This window comes from Eulemur rufifrons, chromosome 9 (genome assembly GCF_041146395.1).
Source record: "Eulemur rufifrons isolate Redbay chromosome 9, OSU_ERuf_1, whole genome shotgun sequence".
NCBI classification, from domain to species: Eukaryota; Metazoa; Chordata; class Mammalia; order Primates; family Lemuridae; genus Eulemur; species Eulemur rufifrons.
Window position 1 is genome coordinate 50866765 of NC_090991.1, and position 15229 is coordinate 50881993.

Here is a 15229-nt window from a genome sequence, read left to right on the forward strand (position 1 = left end):
CAGGAGTTTGAGATTGCTGTGAGCTAGGCTGACGCCACAGCACTCTAGCCTGGGCAATAGAGCAAGACTCTGTCTAAAAAAAAAAAAAAAAAGAAAAAAAAAGATAATAAGACAAAAACTCTCAGTATTTTCTATAGTTCACTCATATTCAAGGTGTTTCTAATAAGTGCTTCATACATTTTACCACAAAATGTTTTCCTTGGTAGCTACTTATGTGAAATAGGGTAAGAGCAACAACCAGGAAAAACTAACTCAAGAACAGAAATCTTAAGCAGACACTAACCCAAATATCAATAAGCTACAACATACTATTGTCATGAAATTGTGTCCTTTCCATATATTTCTCTCTGGCTTTTAAATTCTACCAAAAGTTCTCTGGTTATCAGCTGAATTAAAAAAAAAAATTCTACCAAAAATTTTTCTACAGTGAAAGAATTTAAAGTTTATCTTCCTCAAAAGCTCAGACACAGTATTAGTGACTTGTAGATTATGATTAAACAAGAACCAATTCAAGACATCTTCAATAATAAAGTTCTTTGATTTGAATTTCAATCCTAATTTGTAGGACACTGCAAAATTCCACTATTTAATACCTTGAGCAACAAATCAAGAGAAATATCCTTACCTGATCTCTTCATACTAAGAATTCTTGCAGGCAAACTTCCCACATTCACTATACAAATTTTTAAAAAACAGGTTGGTAGTACCATACATATAGGTAAATAAAAGTCCAGTTGTTTCAAGATTAAGATTCAAACACATACAGAGCTAAAAAACCTACTGAATTCCTGCTGTCTCCGGGGGACGTTCATTTGCTATAAAAATGGGTAATATAAAGTACAACAGAGGCAGAGTGAATTAAGTGATTAATACATGAGGACTTGATCGGTGCAGAATCAATATTGGAGAAATCAATAAATGGGCATGAGGAAACATAATCTCAAGTCTCAATTTTGTAGTCTGGTCACCATCCAGCTATGTGACAACCCTTCTGGACCTTGGCCTCCTCATGTCTAAAACAGGGGTTAAGGCCGGGGGCGGTGGCTCACGCCTGTAATCCTAGCACTCTGGGAGGCCGAGGTGGGCGGATCGTTTGAGCTCAGGAGTTCGAGACCAGCCTGAGCAAGAGCGAGACCCCATCTCTACTAAAAATAGAAAGAAATTATATAGACATCTAAAAATATATATAGAAAAAATTAGCCGGGCATGGTGGTGCATGCCTGTAGTCCCAGCTACTCGGGAGGCTGAGACAGAAGGATCCCTTGAGCTCAGGAGTTTGAGGTTGCTGTGAGCTAGGCTGATGCCACGGCACTCACTCTAGCCTGGGCAACAGAGTGAGACTCTGTCTCAAAAAAATAAATAAATAAATAAAAATAAAAAACAAAACAGGGGTTAGATAATCCATCATAATATAGCTGTGTTCATTCCCCATACATCCGAATTTAAAATCTATAGTGCCCTGCATACTTAAGGTTTCTAAGAATGGATATGTGTAGATATTTTCTGTTCCTCAACATGCTAGAGTAAGGAACAAAAACTTTATTTTAGCTCAGGGAGTATTTACTTATCAAAGTGAGGGCTAAGTGATTTATCAGCAGAAAAGGCAAAGAACTTTTTCCTGTCTGCATGTACTACCCTATACCCTACTCTGCCTCAGGTAGGTGTTACAGAAAATACTTGGGGTAAATCTACATTATGATCCAATGTTCTTGCTAGTAAAGTTGTAAATTTAAAGCATTTTGAACACAGTAGAGGCTAACGCTTCTGCTGCTAGTCATTTATATAACTTTGCTATTGTTTTACATCAGTCTGTCAGAAATGCCAATGCTTTATTCCTCCTTTAGTAGGCCTATTCATATGTTTTTTCTAAGCTTCAATTTTCTATTTAGTATTTCTCAGAATAAAGAAAACAGCTCATTTTAAACAAGAAGTTTATTTAAACAACAAGACGCTTGACTTGAAGGGAAAACTATCTAGGATTCATTTTCTTTTTAGAGTAATTTATCCCTACTTAAAGACAGATTGCCCTACATGTAACAGCTACGTACAAAAAAGTTATAAAATTGTCCTTGGTTTTACAATGATAAATGAAAAACATTAAAATTCTCCAATTGAACAAGGTATGCAAGGATTTTTATGTTGTTGTTTTTTGTTAAAACAATGAGAGCAAAATAACTTACTGGAATATAAAGATAAGAGCTGCATGAGCATGCTACTAATGGAGAAAGAGGGTATTTTCACAGAACCAGTATTTTTCCCCATCCCATCGCCACTTGATGTCAATCAAAACATACCATTGGCCATTTAGTTAAAAAAAAAAAAAATGCAATATGCTTGTGCACATACACCAGTTACTTTATGTACAATAAAGGAATGGGGAAGGGGAAAATGAAAGAATAGAGAAAACTATACTGTAGTAGTCAGGATGTGGTGGAACCAAATTGCAGTTTTCTAATTGAGAATGTAATCTTGGTCTGTAACAACAGAGTTCTGGAGTATAGTAGCTGGTTCCCTTTTTAGTAGACACCTCCTGTCTGCTGTTGGAACACATCAATTGTATCTTCGTCCTCCATTTCCAACTAGCATAAAACAGAAAAAACAGATTTAATATGATGGGTTATTAAATTAATATAAAATTATAAATTAATTTATAATTTTCAGATTTAAATATCCTGAAAAACTGCACAAGTTCCACTCAGTTCCAGGGTTCATTACTTTAGATGTCTCATGGCTTAAAGTAACATCAAACTTGGTTTAAGTAATTTTTCATTTGGACTCCTTTTTTTATGAGTGCTACAGAAAACTTAGTTTTTAAGTTAAAAAGCTGAATATGTCCATGAGTATCCATAAGAGGATGATATGCTTAATGGATCTCACTGTAATATTGCTTAGATTAGCAAAGACTGGAATAAAACACAAAGAATAAAACATGACACACTCACATATGAAATACCATGTAGCTGTTAGATTTACATGTGTTGAAATGGAAATATCCGTGAATCAGCCTTAAAAAAAAAAAAACAAAAAAAAAAACAAAAAAAAGCTGCAAGGCTGGCTTGATACGTGTAATCCTAGCACTTTAGGAGGTCAAGGTGGGAGGACTGCTTGAGCCCAGGAGTTCAAGACCAGTCTTGGCAACAGTGAGACCCCACAAAAAATTTTACAATTAGCTGGTTATGGTGGCAAGTGTCTGTAGCTAGGAGGCTGAGGCAGGAGGATATAGCTTGAGCCCAGGAGTTTGAGGATGCAGTGAGCTATGATCGATACCACTACACTCTAGCCCAGGGGACAGAGCAAGACTTTGCCAAAAAAAAAAAAAAAAGGCCAGGCACAGTGGCTCACGCCTTTAATCCCAGTATTCTGGGAGGCTGAGGTGGAACGATCTCATGAGCTCAGGAGTTTGAGACCAGCCTGAGCAAGAGCAAGACCCCATCTCTACTAAAAATAGAAAAAATTAGCCAGATATGGTGGCACACGCCTGTAGTCCCAGCTACTTGAGAAGCTGAGGCACAAGGATCTCTTGAGCCCAGGAGTTTGGGGTTACTACTGTGAGCTAGGCTGATGCCACTGCACTCTAGCCCAGGCAACACAGCGAGACTCTGTCTCAAAAAATAAACAAACAAATAAATAAATAAAAGGGCTAAGATGTTCTAATTTATCACAATTCTGCTATATAACAAATATTGGGAGAACAATTCTAAAATGAATTCAATTCCAAATTCAAACTGAAGATTTTATAATGCCTCCAGGTCACAGTTTTGAACAAATACACCTCCCAGTCTGATATCTGCAGCAAATGTAGTAGACAATCCCCAGTGTTGGTGGTGGGTAAGGAGAAGCTAAAGACAGAAAATACATGATTACCTGACAGTTTGGAACAATAGGTCCTTTTAATCCAGTATTTCTTTTAATCACAATAGGCCTGTCAGCCTATCTACTAAAATAAAGCTATTTTTGTAATATAAAGTTTTATAATGAAACTTCAGATGCCTTCAAAAATAAAGGCAATAGAGAATCTAGCTCCTCCTTGTGGCTGCACACTATAATTGCTTCTTAGAGACTGTCACCTATGGAAATTTAAAATAGTCTTCCCTCAAGACAACTCTAACATCTCAAATTTCTGAAGATTATCAACAAAACTACAGTCTGGATATGCTACTTCACTCAGGCAACATTCATCACTTTCTAGTTTTAACTGGGCGATAAAATGGAAATTTAAGTTATAAGGATCCAATTTAAATGTCTACTATCGTAGTATTTTAAAATATTTTTTTCCAAGATTGGAAGTCTTTGTCAAAGTTGGAAAGGGTAAACAGAAAATAAAGAAAGAGCTTCTGCCAGAGGAGACAATCAAGCTGATCCCATAAAAAGTGACAGAACAAAAGGAACTGGTATGCAAAAAGATTAAGGGATCAGAGAGCATCACTTTTTGTAGTAAGGGTCTGGAAAGTCACCTATTATCAGGAACTCTCCCTGTCAAACTTAGCTATCAAGAGACTTGGCAATTAAAGTCATAAATTCTAACTTATTAGTTTTAATTTATAACAATTCTCCTATTTAACAAATATTTCACCTATCACAAGGTGAAAGATAATTCAATCCAGCATATGGGGTAGGGAACCTGCGGCCTTAAGGCCACATGTGGCCTTCTAGGTCCTTAAGTGTGGTGTGGCCTTTTGATAGAATCCAAATTTTAAAAGAACAAATCCTTTTATTAAAAGGGGTATAGCAGAGAAAGATGAAACTTTCCTTGTCTCCTTTGGTGCTTTAAAAAAAAAAAAATCTTAAAATCAGAAGGCTGCAGGTTCCCCATCCCCAGAAGGGTTGCAACAACAGAAACAAGTGGAAAAAATACATTCTGAATTGGAGTTTTTACTGTTTTCTCCAAATAATGCTGGTAATAGGAAAAAATGAGATTTACTGAAGTAACTAAATGCCCTATTTCCTTTACTGAGTGATAACCGGACATTTAAAAACCACTAGCATTTCCTGAATCTATTCCTATTTTTTCCTTTCTATTTCCCTTGGGCCATATTTCACATATCTTTGAACTCTATGAGAACTATATTCCAATGTCTAAAGTTCACAAATTCATAAACAAAACTGTTGAAAAGATTATAAAACACAGTAATTTTTACAATTAGCAGAGATTTTTACCTGTGCAGGTGTATCTGTTTCATTGATTGGCTGCCCATCAAATCGGAATCTGATCTGCCTCATTGACAAACCCTTAAACAAGAGAGTTTAAAATAAGCAGCATGTAAAGAAACAGTAAGCATTCCATTTAGATAAAATTATATGCATAGTCATGAATATATTAAAAGATACCTAAATAAACAATCATCAACATGTTAATATTTCCATGTGGGACAAAAACATTTGGGGTGATTCTTACTTTCTTTAAACCATACTATGTCATACTATTAGGAGTTTGTAATAGATACACGTTTAAGGGCTCTAAAATGGAGGGGGAGGGGAACACCATCATGCTTAATAATGAAAGCTGGGCCAAGCATGGTGGCTCACACCTCTAGTCCCAGCACTTAGATCAAGGAGGGAGGACTGCTTGAGCCCAGGGGTTCGAGACCAACTGGGCAACACAGTGAGACCTGCCTCTAAAACATTTTTAATTAGCTAGGCAAAGTGGCATATGTCTGTAGTCCCAGCTACTTGGGAGCCTGACGTAGGAGGATTGCTTGAGCCCAGGAGTTCCAGGCTGCAGTGGACTATGACTATACCACTGCACTCCAGCTTGGGCAACAGAGCAAGACTCTACCTCTAAAAAAAGAAAGAAAACTGGAAGTCGGCCGGGTGAGGTGGCTCACGCCTGTAATCCTAGCACTCTGGGAGGCCAAGGCGGGTGGATCACTCAAGGTCAGGAGTTCGAGACCAGCCTGAGCAAGAGCGAGACCCCATCTCTACTAAAAATAGAAAGAAATTATATGGACAACTAAAATATATATAGAAAAAATTAGCCGGGCATGGTGGCGCATGCCTGTAGTCCCAGCTACTCGGGAGGCTGAGGCAGTAGGATCGCTTAAGCCCAGGAGTTTGAGGTTGCTGTGAGCTAGGCTGACGCCACGGCACTCACTCTAGCCAGGGCAACAAAGCAAGACTCTGTCTCAAAAAAAAAAAAAAAGAAAAGAAAAGAAAACTGGAAGTCACCTAGAAAGGTGTTAATGATTAAAAATAAAACTTTGCCTAAAAGCATCTTACCTTCATTTCTACCCAAGTAGTTCCTACCACTATGCAAACGAATCCCTCCCCCACAGCACAATGCTAGGCATACCACAGGCACTGAACAAGTTCTTATCCTTAAGCTGTGAAGACACTTCCACCAGAAGACAGGCAATAACAGTCCTTAAAATCACCCATAAGGCCACAATCTAAACTCATGAAATTCCTGGATTAGCTCAAAAGCATTTGCTTTTTAATTTCCTTCTTAGTACTTACCCAAACCTGTAATTATTTGTCAATGTCTCCCTAGAAAACAAGCGCCAGGAATGATAGGAATCTATACTGTCCTGGTTACACTGCATCTCTTGGGCATGGTAGATGCTACTCAACAAGAATTGATGGAATAAAATAGATGAAAAAAAGTATCTATTTAACCATACTTTGTTTCTAAATAAATGAAAAACTACTAAGAAGCTGGGAAGAAGTTTTTTGGGTTTTCTTTTTTTTTTTTTGAGACAGTCTCATTCTGTTGCCCGGTCTCGAGTGCCGTGGCATCAGCCTAGCTCACAGCAACCTCAAACTCCTGGAGTCAAACAATCCTCCCTCAGCCTTCCGAGTAGCTGGGACTACAGGCATGTGCCACCATGCCCGGCTAATTTTTTTTTCTATATATTTTTAGTTGCCCAGCTAATTTCTTTCCATTTTTCGTAGAGACGGGGTCTTGCTCTTGCTCAGGCTCGTCTTGAACTCCTGAGCTCAAACAATCCACCTGCGTTGGCCTCCCAGAGTGCTAGGATTACAGGCATGAGGCACCACACCTGGCCAGAGGCTGGGAAGAAGTTTTATTACGAAGAAATTTAAAAACTGTATTAGAGTTTAGTGTCAAGATATTTTTATGTGCATGTAGGAAGGAGATAGATCAGCCTAAACATGCCCCTTCTGCAAAACTGACTGTAGTGTTTTACTTATCAAACATCACTTACCTGACAAAGGGGTGAGGAAAGGGGGAGAGAAGCACAGAAGCAAAGCTATTGGTAACAAGAGCCAAAGGAAGACAAGACAGGAAAATAAAGTATCTTTTGAGTTATGTTGTGAATAAATTAACTAAAAAAGTAGCTGTCTAGGAAACTTCTAATAAAAATTCACTCCTGTATCATGTCCAAATTACAAACTATAATTGTTACATAAGCTCCCTTAAACATCAATTGATATTTAAGAGAAAATTGAGTTCCCAGGACTAAAAATATTGAAACAAAATATTCAATAAACACTCGTATAAGACCTGTATTCCCTTATTTAAAAAGGATTCCCTTAATCTGTGTTTAAAACTATTCACATCATAAATACAAGGAAGACCATATTGCTTTCCTTTAAAATGCTAGTCCAGTGTTTGATACATACCACTTTCACACTATGCCTTATCTTGCTTGAGGAATACAAATACGCCACCAGGCAGGTGATACTCATAACCTTAATTCATTGTTCACAATGATATTCAAACTTAATTTGTAACTACACAAAGCAACCAACAATTCAATGCCAAGCCATTAATTGCTAACTATTATATATTTGCAAACGTTCCATTGAAGACTCCCTACTTCAACCAAACACTAAGCACCTTCTATATGCTGGGTTTTCTTCTCTACATCCACTGGTAAGGTCCGTGGTGTGGCCATGCAAAGGTGGGTGGGAGGTGGGCCGGCGGTCAGGGGCGGGGAGGCAAGGTCAGAATTACAGAATATAAGCAAATTGTATTCCTTTATTGCCACCTGTATTTTGGAGTATAGAAATATGCACAGAATGACTAGAAAAGATACACTGAGAATTCTGAATGCCCCCAAATGAAATATATTCCTATTAAGCCCCTTATAGTCACCAATTTCCTACAGCTTTGTTTGCTTGGATAATTCAACTTCTGCTTATGTTTTTCCTTATCAATAAAAGCTCTTTAAATCTTCACTTCTGTATTCACTAGAATACAAGTCCAAAGGAAACTTGCCTTTAAGATGCCATAAGCCAGTATTTATTTGGACTCCCCTTCTGTATCATTCTCATCCCTGAGCTAGCTATGCCCTGGAAGAGTTATGTGAGATCTCTCTTTGGGTCCCTGTTTCTCCAGTTTACAAAAATGAATTAGACTAAATCAGTGACTCTACGCTCTGAAACCACCTGACTCTCCATGATATAATCTTTTAGGGTAAATCCACACCAGAATGAAACAGCATGCTTTCAATTAGCAGAAGGCTAAGTGGCAAACTCTACTTCACATAATTGAAAAACTAATTTACAAGCCAACCTCTGGAGTTATCAGTTTGAATGTTCTGTCACTGTACAAGCATTCATTGAACATGTTCTATGTATAGAGTACTGGTATAGGCTCTAGAAAACAGTGAAAAAGTCCCTACCCTCATAAAGCAAAAAAAAAAAGTAAGAGGGTTGAATGACAGGAACTGGGAACAGGGGCACTTCAAAGATGTGGTAGAGGCCGGGCGTGGTGGCTCACGCCTGTAATCCTAGCACTCTGGGAGGCCGAGGTGGGCGGATCGTTTGAGCTCAGGAGTTCGAGACCAGCCTGAGCAAGAGCGAGACCCCATCTCTACTAAAAATAGAAAGAAATTATATGGACAGCTAAAAATATATATAGAAAAAATTAGCCGGGCATGGTGGTGCATGCCTGTAGTCCCAGCTACTCGGGAGGCTGAGACAGGAGGATCGCTTGAGCTCAGGAGTTTGAGGTTGCTGTGAGCTCGGCTGACGCCACGGCACTCACTCTAGCCTGGGCAACAGAGTGAGACTCTGTCTCAAAAAAAAAAAAAATAAGATGTGGTAGAGTCAGACAGAATTCTGAGATAATAACTGAACAAGACTAGAATAAAATGGTTGCAAGATATGTGAATGTCTGGTTCAGCAGTATTGGACATCACAGATTTAAGGGAACAAAATTTACTGACAGATTTTATGACTTATAAGAGCATCAAGGATGACTCCCATGGTTTTGAATTCAGTAACTGGATGTAGGCCGGGCGTGGTGGCTCACGCCTGTAATCCTAGCACTCTGGGAGGCCGAAGCAGGTGGATCGTTTGAGCTCAGGAGTTTGAAACCAGCCTGAGCAAGAGTGAGACCCCTGTCTCTACTAAAAATAGAAAGAAATTAGCTGGACAACTAAAAATACATAGGAAAATTTAGACGGGCATAGTGGCACATGCCTGTAGTCCCAGCTACTTGGGAGGCTGAGGCAGGAGGATAGCTTGAGCCCAGAGTTTGAGGTTGCTATGAGCTACGCTGACGCCACGGGACTCTAGCCGGGGCAAGAGAGTGAGACTCTATCTCAAAAAAAAAAAACAAAAAAAACAAACAAACACAAACCTGGATGTAGAACGGTACCATTTATGAGAGGGGATACCACAGAAAAAACAGATTTCTAGGGATAAAAATCAAGAATCCTCTTGTACATGCTCAGTCGACTGGAATACCCACAGAGATATGATGCCAAGTGCATCAGAAATTAAATATGTACATTCAATTAATCTTGACAGGAAATCCTTGGTCAGGAATTCTCAACTTCCCCCCCCATAACTATGAAAATTAGATAAGTATGTCAGTCTTTTGATAGCCTGTACGTACTCTTAACAAACAGGCAATCACAGACCAATTATGATACTTGAACTCTCTCTTCCTTAGATTGAGAGAAATCCTTTGAAAAGCAAACATGGATGTTGTTACTCAGAACTTTCAGGTTATTCCCAATTTAAAAGGGAAACGGGAGTATCTTTCCAAGCTCTTCCTATATCCGATCTTCAAATCCTATTTATATACAAATACATAAGTAGAATTTAATTTTTTTACATACTACCAGTGCTTCTGTTTCCTTTAGTCCAAATTAAAGAGTGACCCTAACAAACTCAATCAAATATAATCCCAATCTTAAACCTAATAACTAGGAAAATTCAAGGAAAACTTTATTTACCCTGGATAATACACTGAACTGATTTTAACACAGCAGGAAAATGCAAACATTTGACTGACCTGATAACTCTCAACCTCATAGGAAAATCTCCTCTAAAGATAATGTGGAGTACAAAGAATATGCTATGTATTGTTTTTCTGGCACCTGGTATAATCCCCCAGCACATGGTAGGCATCTGGTAAATATCAGATGAATAAAAAGCTCCTTTGGGACCCCTACCAGTAACAGGAAGTCTTAAAAAAAAAAAAAAAAGACCATTTTAGGATGGATAAGGGATATCAACAGATACGTACAATAAAATGTAAATAGTTGAATCTAGGCATATGGGTATTCATTGTAAAAATCTTTCCATTTTGCTCCATCTTTGAAAGTTTTCATAGTAAGTGCTGAAAAATATGACCATTTAAAAGCTAAAATTTTGTATAAACTATAGAAAAGTTAAATAAGATGCAGGGAATATTGTTCAAAACCACCAAATTGAAGCATGAGTTTCCACTTTTTGTGAGGCTTTGCTAAATTAAGTTCTGTAAAATGGCCGGGCATGGTGGCTCATGCCTGGGATCCTAGCACTCTGGGAGGTCAAGGCGGGTGGATCGTTTGAGCTTAGGAGTTCGAGACCAGCCTGAGCAAGAGTGAGACCCCATCTCTACCAAAAATAGAAAGAAATTAGCTGGACAACTAAAAATATATAGAAAAAATTAGCCGGGCATGGTGGCGCATGCCTACTATAGTCCCAGCTACTTGGGAGGCTGAGGCAGGAGGATTGCTTGAGCCCAGGAGTTTGAGGTTGCTGTGAGCTAGGCTGATGCCACAGCACTCTAGCCCAGGCAACAGAGTGAGACTCTGTCTCAAAAAAAAAAAAAAAAAAAAAGTTCTATAAAATGATTACCTTTTAAAATTCCCCTGTAACCTGAAGGGGCTCTAGTGTCCATTTGTGGAAGATGCTCATGCACAAATTTTTTAGCGCAATTTAAAAGTTTGTATTTACTAAGTCTTAGGGGGATTTCACCAAATGCTTCAAATAAGAGTACATTAAAGGTAGTGTCTTTATAAGGAACTGTTAAGGTTTACATATGAAGAAAAAGAATTATGAGCACTGCATTTTCATACTATATTATAAATAAATTAGGCATAAAATAAAGCTTCAAACACTCAAAGAGAAATTTATAACTTCACTGTTTCTTTTAAACACCCTTAGGTGTCAAGTGGAAAACAGATGTAACAACTCAAACTCAATTTTCCAACTTATATAGGTTTAAACCTTGTTCAATTTGAGCCTATATTTTAGGATAATTTACAATGTAGATAAGTTCTTCTAGCCTAAACAAATGATTTCCTCAACTTTTATATATTATATATTCAGGGTAGAGTAAGAAAAATACTTGTGCTGCTAGATTATTGTTGTTTTAACTGATATAGGTATCAGTTTTTGTTTTACTTGTAAAGTCATCTTTAAACCTGCCCTTTTGTCTTGTTACAGACCCAATATCACAAAAAGAAGCTCCCTTGTCTTAGTAAAAGCTTGCATTTACCTCCCAACATCTGTTCAAATCAAGAGAGCAGAATTTTCTACTTCCTCTTCTTGATGTCTATACACTATTTTTCTGAGTAAAATGCAAATGTCCTGTAATATAGCAATAGTTATGCTTGGCTGAGTGGGGTTAAATTTTTCTGACCTCCACTATTAGTGTAAAAAACCAAATATCACAATGTACACACTTCAAAAAAATTGCAAAATGTCCTTAAACTCACATTTAATTTTATTTCCAAATTGGTTAAAATACTCAAATGTTCTGACACAAGAAAAATTTTACATGAATAAAAAAAGAACCTGACGAGAAATTTTACCAAGTTCACTTATTTTCTTGTAAACATAAAATGACATTCCCTTGGGGAAAAAAAACAAGTGTTGCAAATATAATTTGATGCATTTCTGGCACAGGTCTAGAATCATATGTAATACTAAGCAAACTCCATACTAAGGGTTCTCATAAGGAATCAACACACCAAGTAATGATAAAACTTATATACCAAGTATAAGTGTACATTCATCCTACCAAAAACAGTCATTGTAATATTGTGCTAGTCTAGTTTCTTGTCAAGAAAATAAGATTTTTCAAAAAGTTTTATTCAGTCGCCACACATATCAACTCCTCACCTGTCGTTCACAATAGGCTTTCATTAGTTTACTAAGTGGTGTATGCCTCTTAATCTTAAACTGCACCACAGAACCATCTTGTCCCGCCACCTTCAAATTAATATGATCGTTGTTCTCAGTCTTGACTCCTTCCTGTTGAAAGAAAAATAAAAATATAATTTGGAAAATGTGGAAAAAAAAAAAAAAAACACCACCCTTTAACACAACAGCCCAAGTTGCTTCAGAAATCAACAGGTTTCTCATTCTGTATGATAAAACAGTGTACAGCTGTTTTCAGCTGCTGAAATCAATCTGAAAGATCAGAAATCCTGCAGTAACAGTATTAGATAGCTGTCACAGAAACAGAAAAGACTACGTGCAATACTATCCTAGCAATATTTTTTTTCTTTGAGACAAGTCTTCCCTCTACTGCCCAGCCTGGACTGATCACAGCTCACTGCAACCTCAAACTCCTGGCTTCAAGTTATCCTTGTACCTCAACCTCCCGAGTACCTGAGACTACAGGTGTGTTGCCACGCCTGGCTAATTTTTTTTATTTGTTTTTTGTAGAGACCAGCTTTTGCCCAGGCTGGCCTCAAACTCCTTGCCTCAAGCAATCCCCCATCTCCGCCTCCCAAAGTGCTAGGATTACAGGCGTGAGCCACCATGCCCACCCAGATTTTTAAAGATAGGTCCCACTCAATTCATTACAGCGTTCTCGTTGAAGCTGAATTTTCTAAAATGCCATATTTTATATCCCTTCTAAAATATATTTCTCCCCAAAATGTTAAGAGCGTCCTTTCTCTATCCAAAGCGCTTTAAGTACAAGTGATGAATGAGAATGCAAGAAAATACAAATACTCTAGAGCCTGCAATTCAAAACTCATTACTAATTCTCTCGTTAAGAAGTTACCAAACTCAGATTAATGACTTAAACCCAATCCCCATTTTTTAAAAAAACTTCAATTGAGGACTATCCTCTGATTCTCTCTGGAGCAATGGTAATAACTCAGAACCATGATTAATGTTTGCCTCTATTAACAGCTTCATTTTTGTTTATTTTCAATGAAGAGCTCTCATTCTCCCCTCCCCTTTGTTGTCACGGATCAAATACACAGTTTCATTCTAAGCCTTCCTTGCAGATTTCGACCCAACCCGAAGTTCTCCAAAATCAAGTGTAGAAAGAAGGAATTATGTAGCCCCTAAGTCATTTCAGAAAGTAAATGCGCGAGGGGGGGAGGGGGGAATGTCACCAAACAAACCAAAAGCAAGTCTCATGTGTCCTGATGATGTGTCTGTCCCCTAGTCCTCACGGCAAGCCTCCCTCATGAGCCGCATCCAAAAGTTAAGCCCTACAAAGTCTCTCTGCTCGTACCTCTGCCTCCAACTTCAGGAATCCAGTCTTCGCAGGTTAGGGGGCTCGTTGGCACCCTGGCAAAAGCCGCCGCCCCTCCCCCTTCGGGCCCCTGAGGCCATTAAAGTGGGAAATACTCCCCGGGAATCCCCGGACCTCCAGGCCCGACGACGGCCCGCGGGTACCCGGCTCCCAACCATCAGCAGCCCATTGATTCGCCCGGAGCCCTCACACGGCCGCCATGATCCGGGACAAGGGTCCCCAGACGCTCTCGGCCCCCACCTTGAGGAGTGAGGCGCCGGGCTGAGAGGACTCCCCGCCACCGCGGAGGCGGCAACACTCGCCGCGGGGTCCGCGGAGGATGTGGACCCCGCGCGCCCTAATGCCTCTTCTCGCGCGCCTGGCCGGCAGGGCCGAGAAGCCCCGCTCCAGGCTGGTGGGCCCGCAGGCGTCTGCGATCCGCCCGCCCAAGTCGCGCTCCGCGCGCACTCGGAGGCCGCTGGGGGCGGGGGAGGGCGGCGGGGCCTCCTCCGCCGCGGGAGGGAGGAAGAGAGGGAGGGAGGAAAATGGCGCGGAGCGCCCGGGCCTGAGCCGCGGCCGCCCCATGGGGGGCCCGAGAAGGCGCGGGCAGCCCGCGGTGGCTGGGGCCGGACCCCGGCCCGCGCTGTGACCCCGGCAGCAAGGCGAGGCAAGGAGGCTGGCGCCGAACTCACCTTAGGCTTTTCGTCGGCCATGGCGAGCGCCGGAGTCTCCTCAGCTGTCGCTTCACAAAAGAGGTACCAGGTCCGCACCGAACGAGCACACAAGCACCACCAGGAGCGGCAGAAGAAGGAGGCGGCAGCGGTGGACGAGGGAGAGGGCGCGCGCACGTCGTGCGCTCCCTCCCCCCACCCTGCGTGCGCGAGCACGAGCCTCCGGGGCCTCCCATTGGCTGCAGCCTCGCGGGAGCGCGCAACGCTTACATAACCACCCCCACCCCCCGCCCCGCGCCACCGCGGCCTGGGCCGGGCGCCCGCCAGGCCGGCGGGAAGAGGCGCGGACACGCGCACCCGGCCTGTCGCGGGGGCGCGCCTGGCTCTGGGCGGGGCTGTATTGTCCTCCTTCTGTGGTGGAGCATAATCAAAATGGCTTCCAGCTGGTCCTTAGTGGGGACGAGGAGGCTCCAGGCCTTAGACGTGAGCCATAGACCAGAAATGGCAGACTGACTAGATGAGGAAGGGGGAGCCCCAAATCAAAGCCCCAGCATGAGATTCTGGAAAAAACCCTCTTGTTCAGTGGACCAAACGCAGCCCTCCTCATGGTTAGAGGGACATCACACTTCCTGTCAGCCTCATCTTTGAAAGCTTCATCCTCAACCGGCTTCCCACCGGGCTCTTGCCTCAAGTGCTGTGACTACTTCCTTGCTGGTAAGCCTAGACTTTGACTTGCTGAGGAAAAATGTTCATTTATTCATTCAACGACCTCCTTACTCATGGCCTTCTTTCAACTTCCAAGAGGAAAGAGAATCCATCAACAAGAAATACCAAACATCAAGCTTCCAAGCCAATCAATCCCTTCCCCCTTCCATCCAGTTAAAAAAATAGAAGTAGGTCC

General features: G+C 40.8%; 1 protein-coding gene across 2 annotated transcripts; it reads right to left on the minus strand.

Moving 5' to 3' along the window:
• Window positions 1-1914: 1914 nt before the first annotated feature.
• SUMO2 (small ubiquitin like modifier 2) lies at window positions 1915-14530 on the minus strand. 2 transcript variants are annotated; one of them, XM_069481700.1, is made up of 4 exons: window positions 14350-14529; window positions 12304-12435; window positions 5158-5229; window positions 1915-2579 (listed from the first exon to the last, which is right to left on the minus strand). In XM_069481700.1, the coding sequence occupies exons 1-4, from the start codon at window positions 14368-14370 to the stop codon at window positions 2517-2519; spliced, it is 288 nt and encodes a 95-aa protein (XP_069337801.1). In that variant the 5' UTR covers window positions 14371-14529; the 3' UTR covers window positions 1915-2516. The 2 variants fall into 2 exon arrangements, with proteins under 2 accessions (XP_069337801.1, XP_069337802.1); XM_069481701.1 differs by lacking the exon at window positions 5158-5229 and having other exon boundaries at window positions 1958-2579; window positions 14350-14530.
• Window positions 14531-15229: the final 699 nt, after the last annotated feature.

Coding starts and splice junctions, on each gene's coding strand:
- SUMO2 (XM_069481700.1), bottom strand. CDS start 14,370: ATGGCCGACGAAAAGCCTAAG. Junction 12,436..14,349: donor TGGCCGACGAAAAGCCTAAG/GTGAGTTCGGCG, acceptor TTCTTTCAACAG/GAAGGAGTCAAGACTGAGAA. Junction 5,230..12,303: donor AAGCCTATTGTGAACGACAG/GTGAGGAGTTGA, acceptor CTCTTGTTTAAG/GGTTTGTCAATGAGGCAGAT.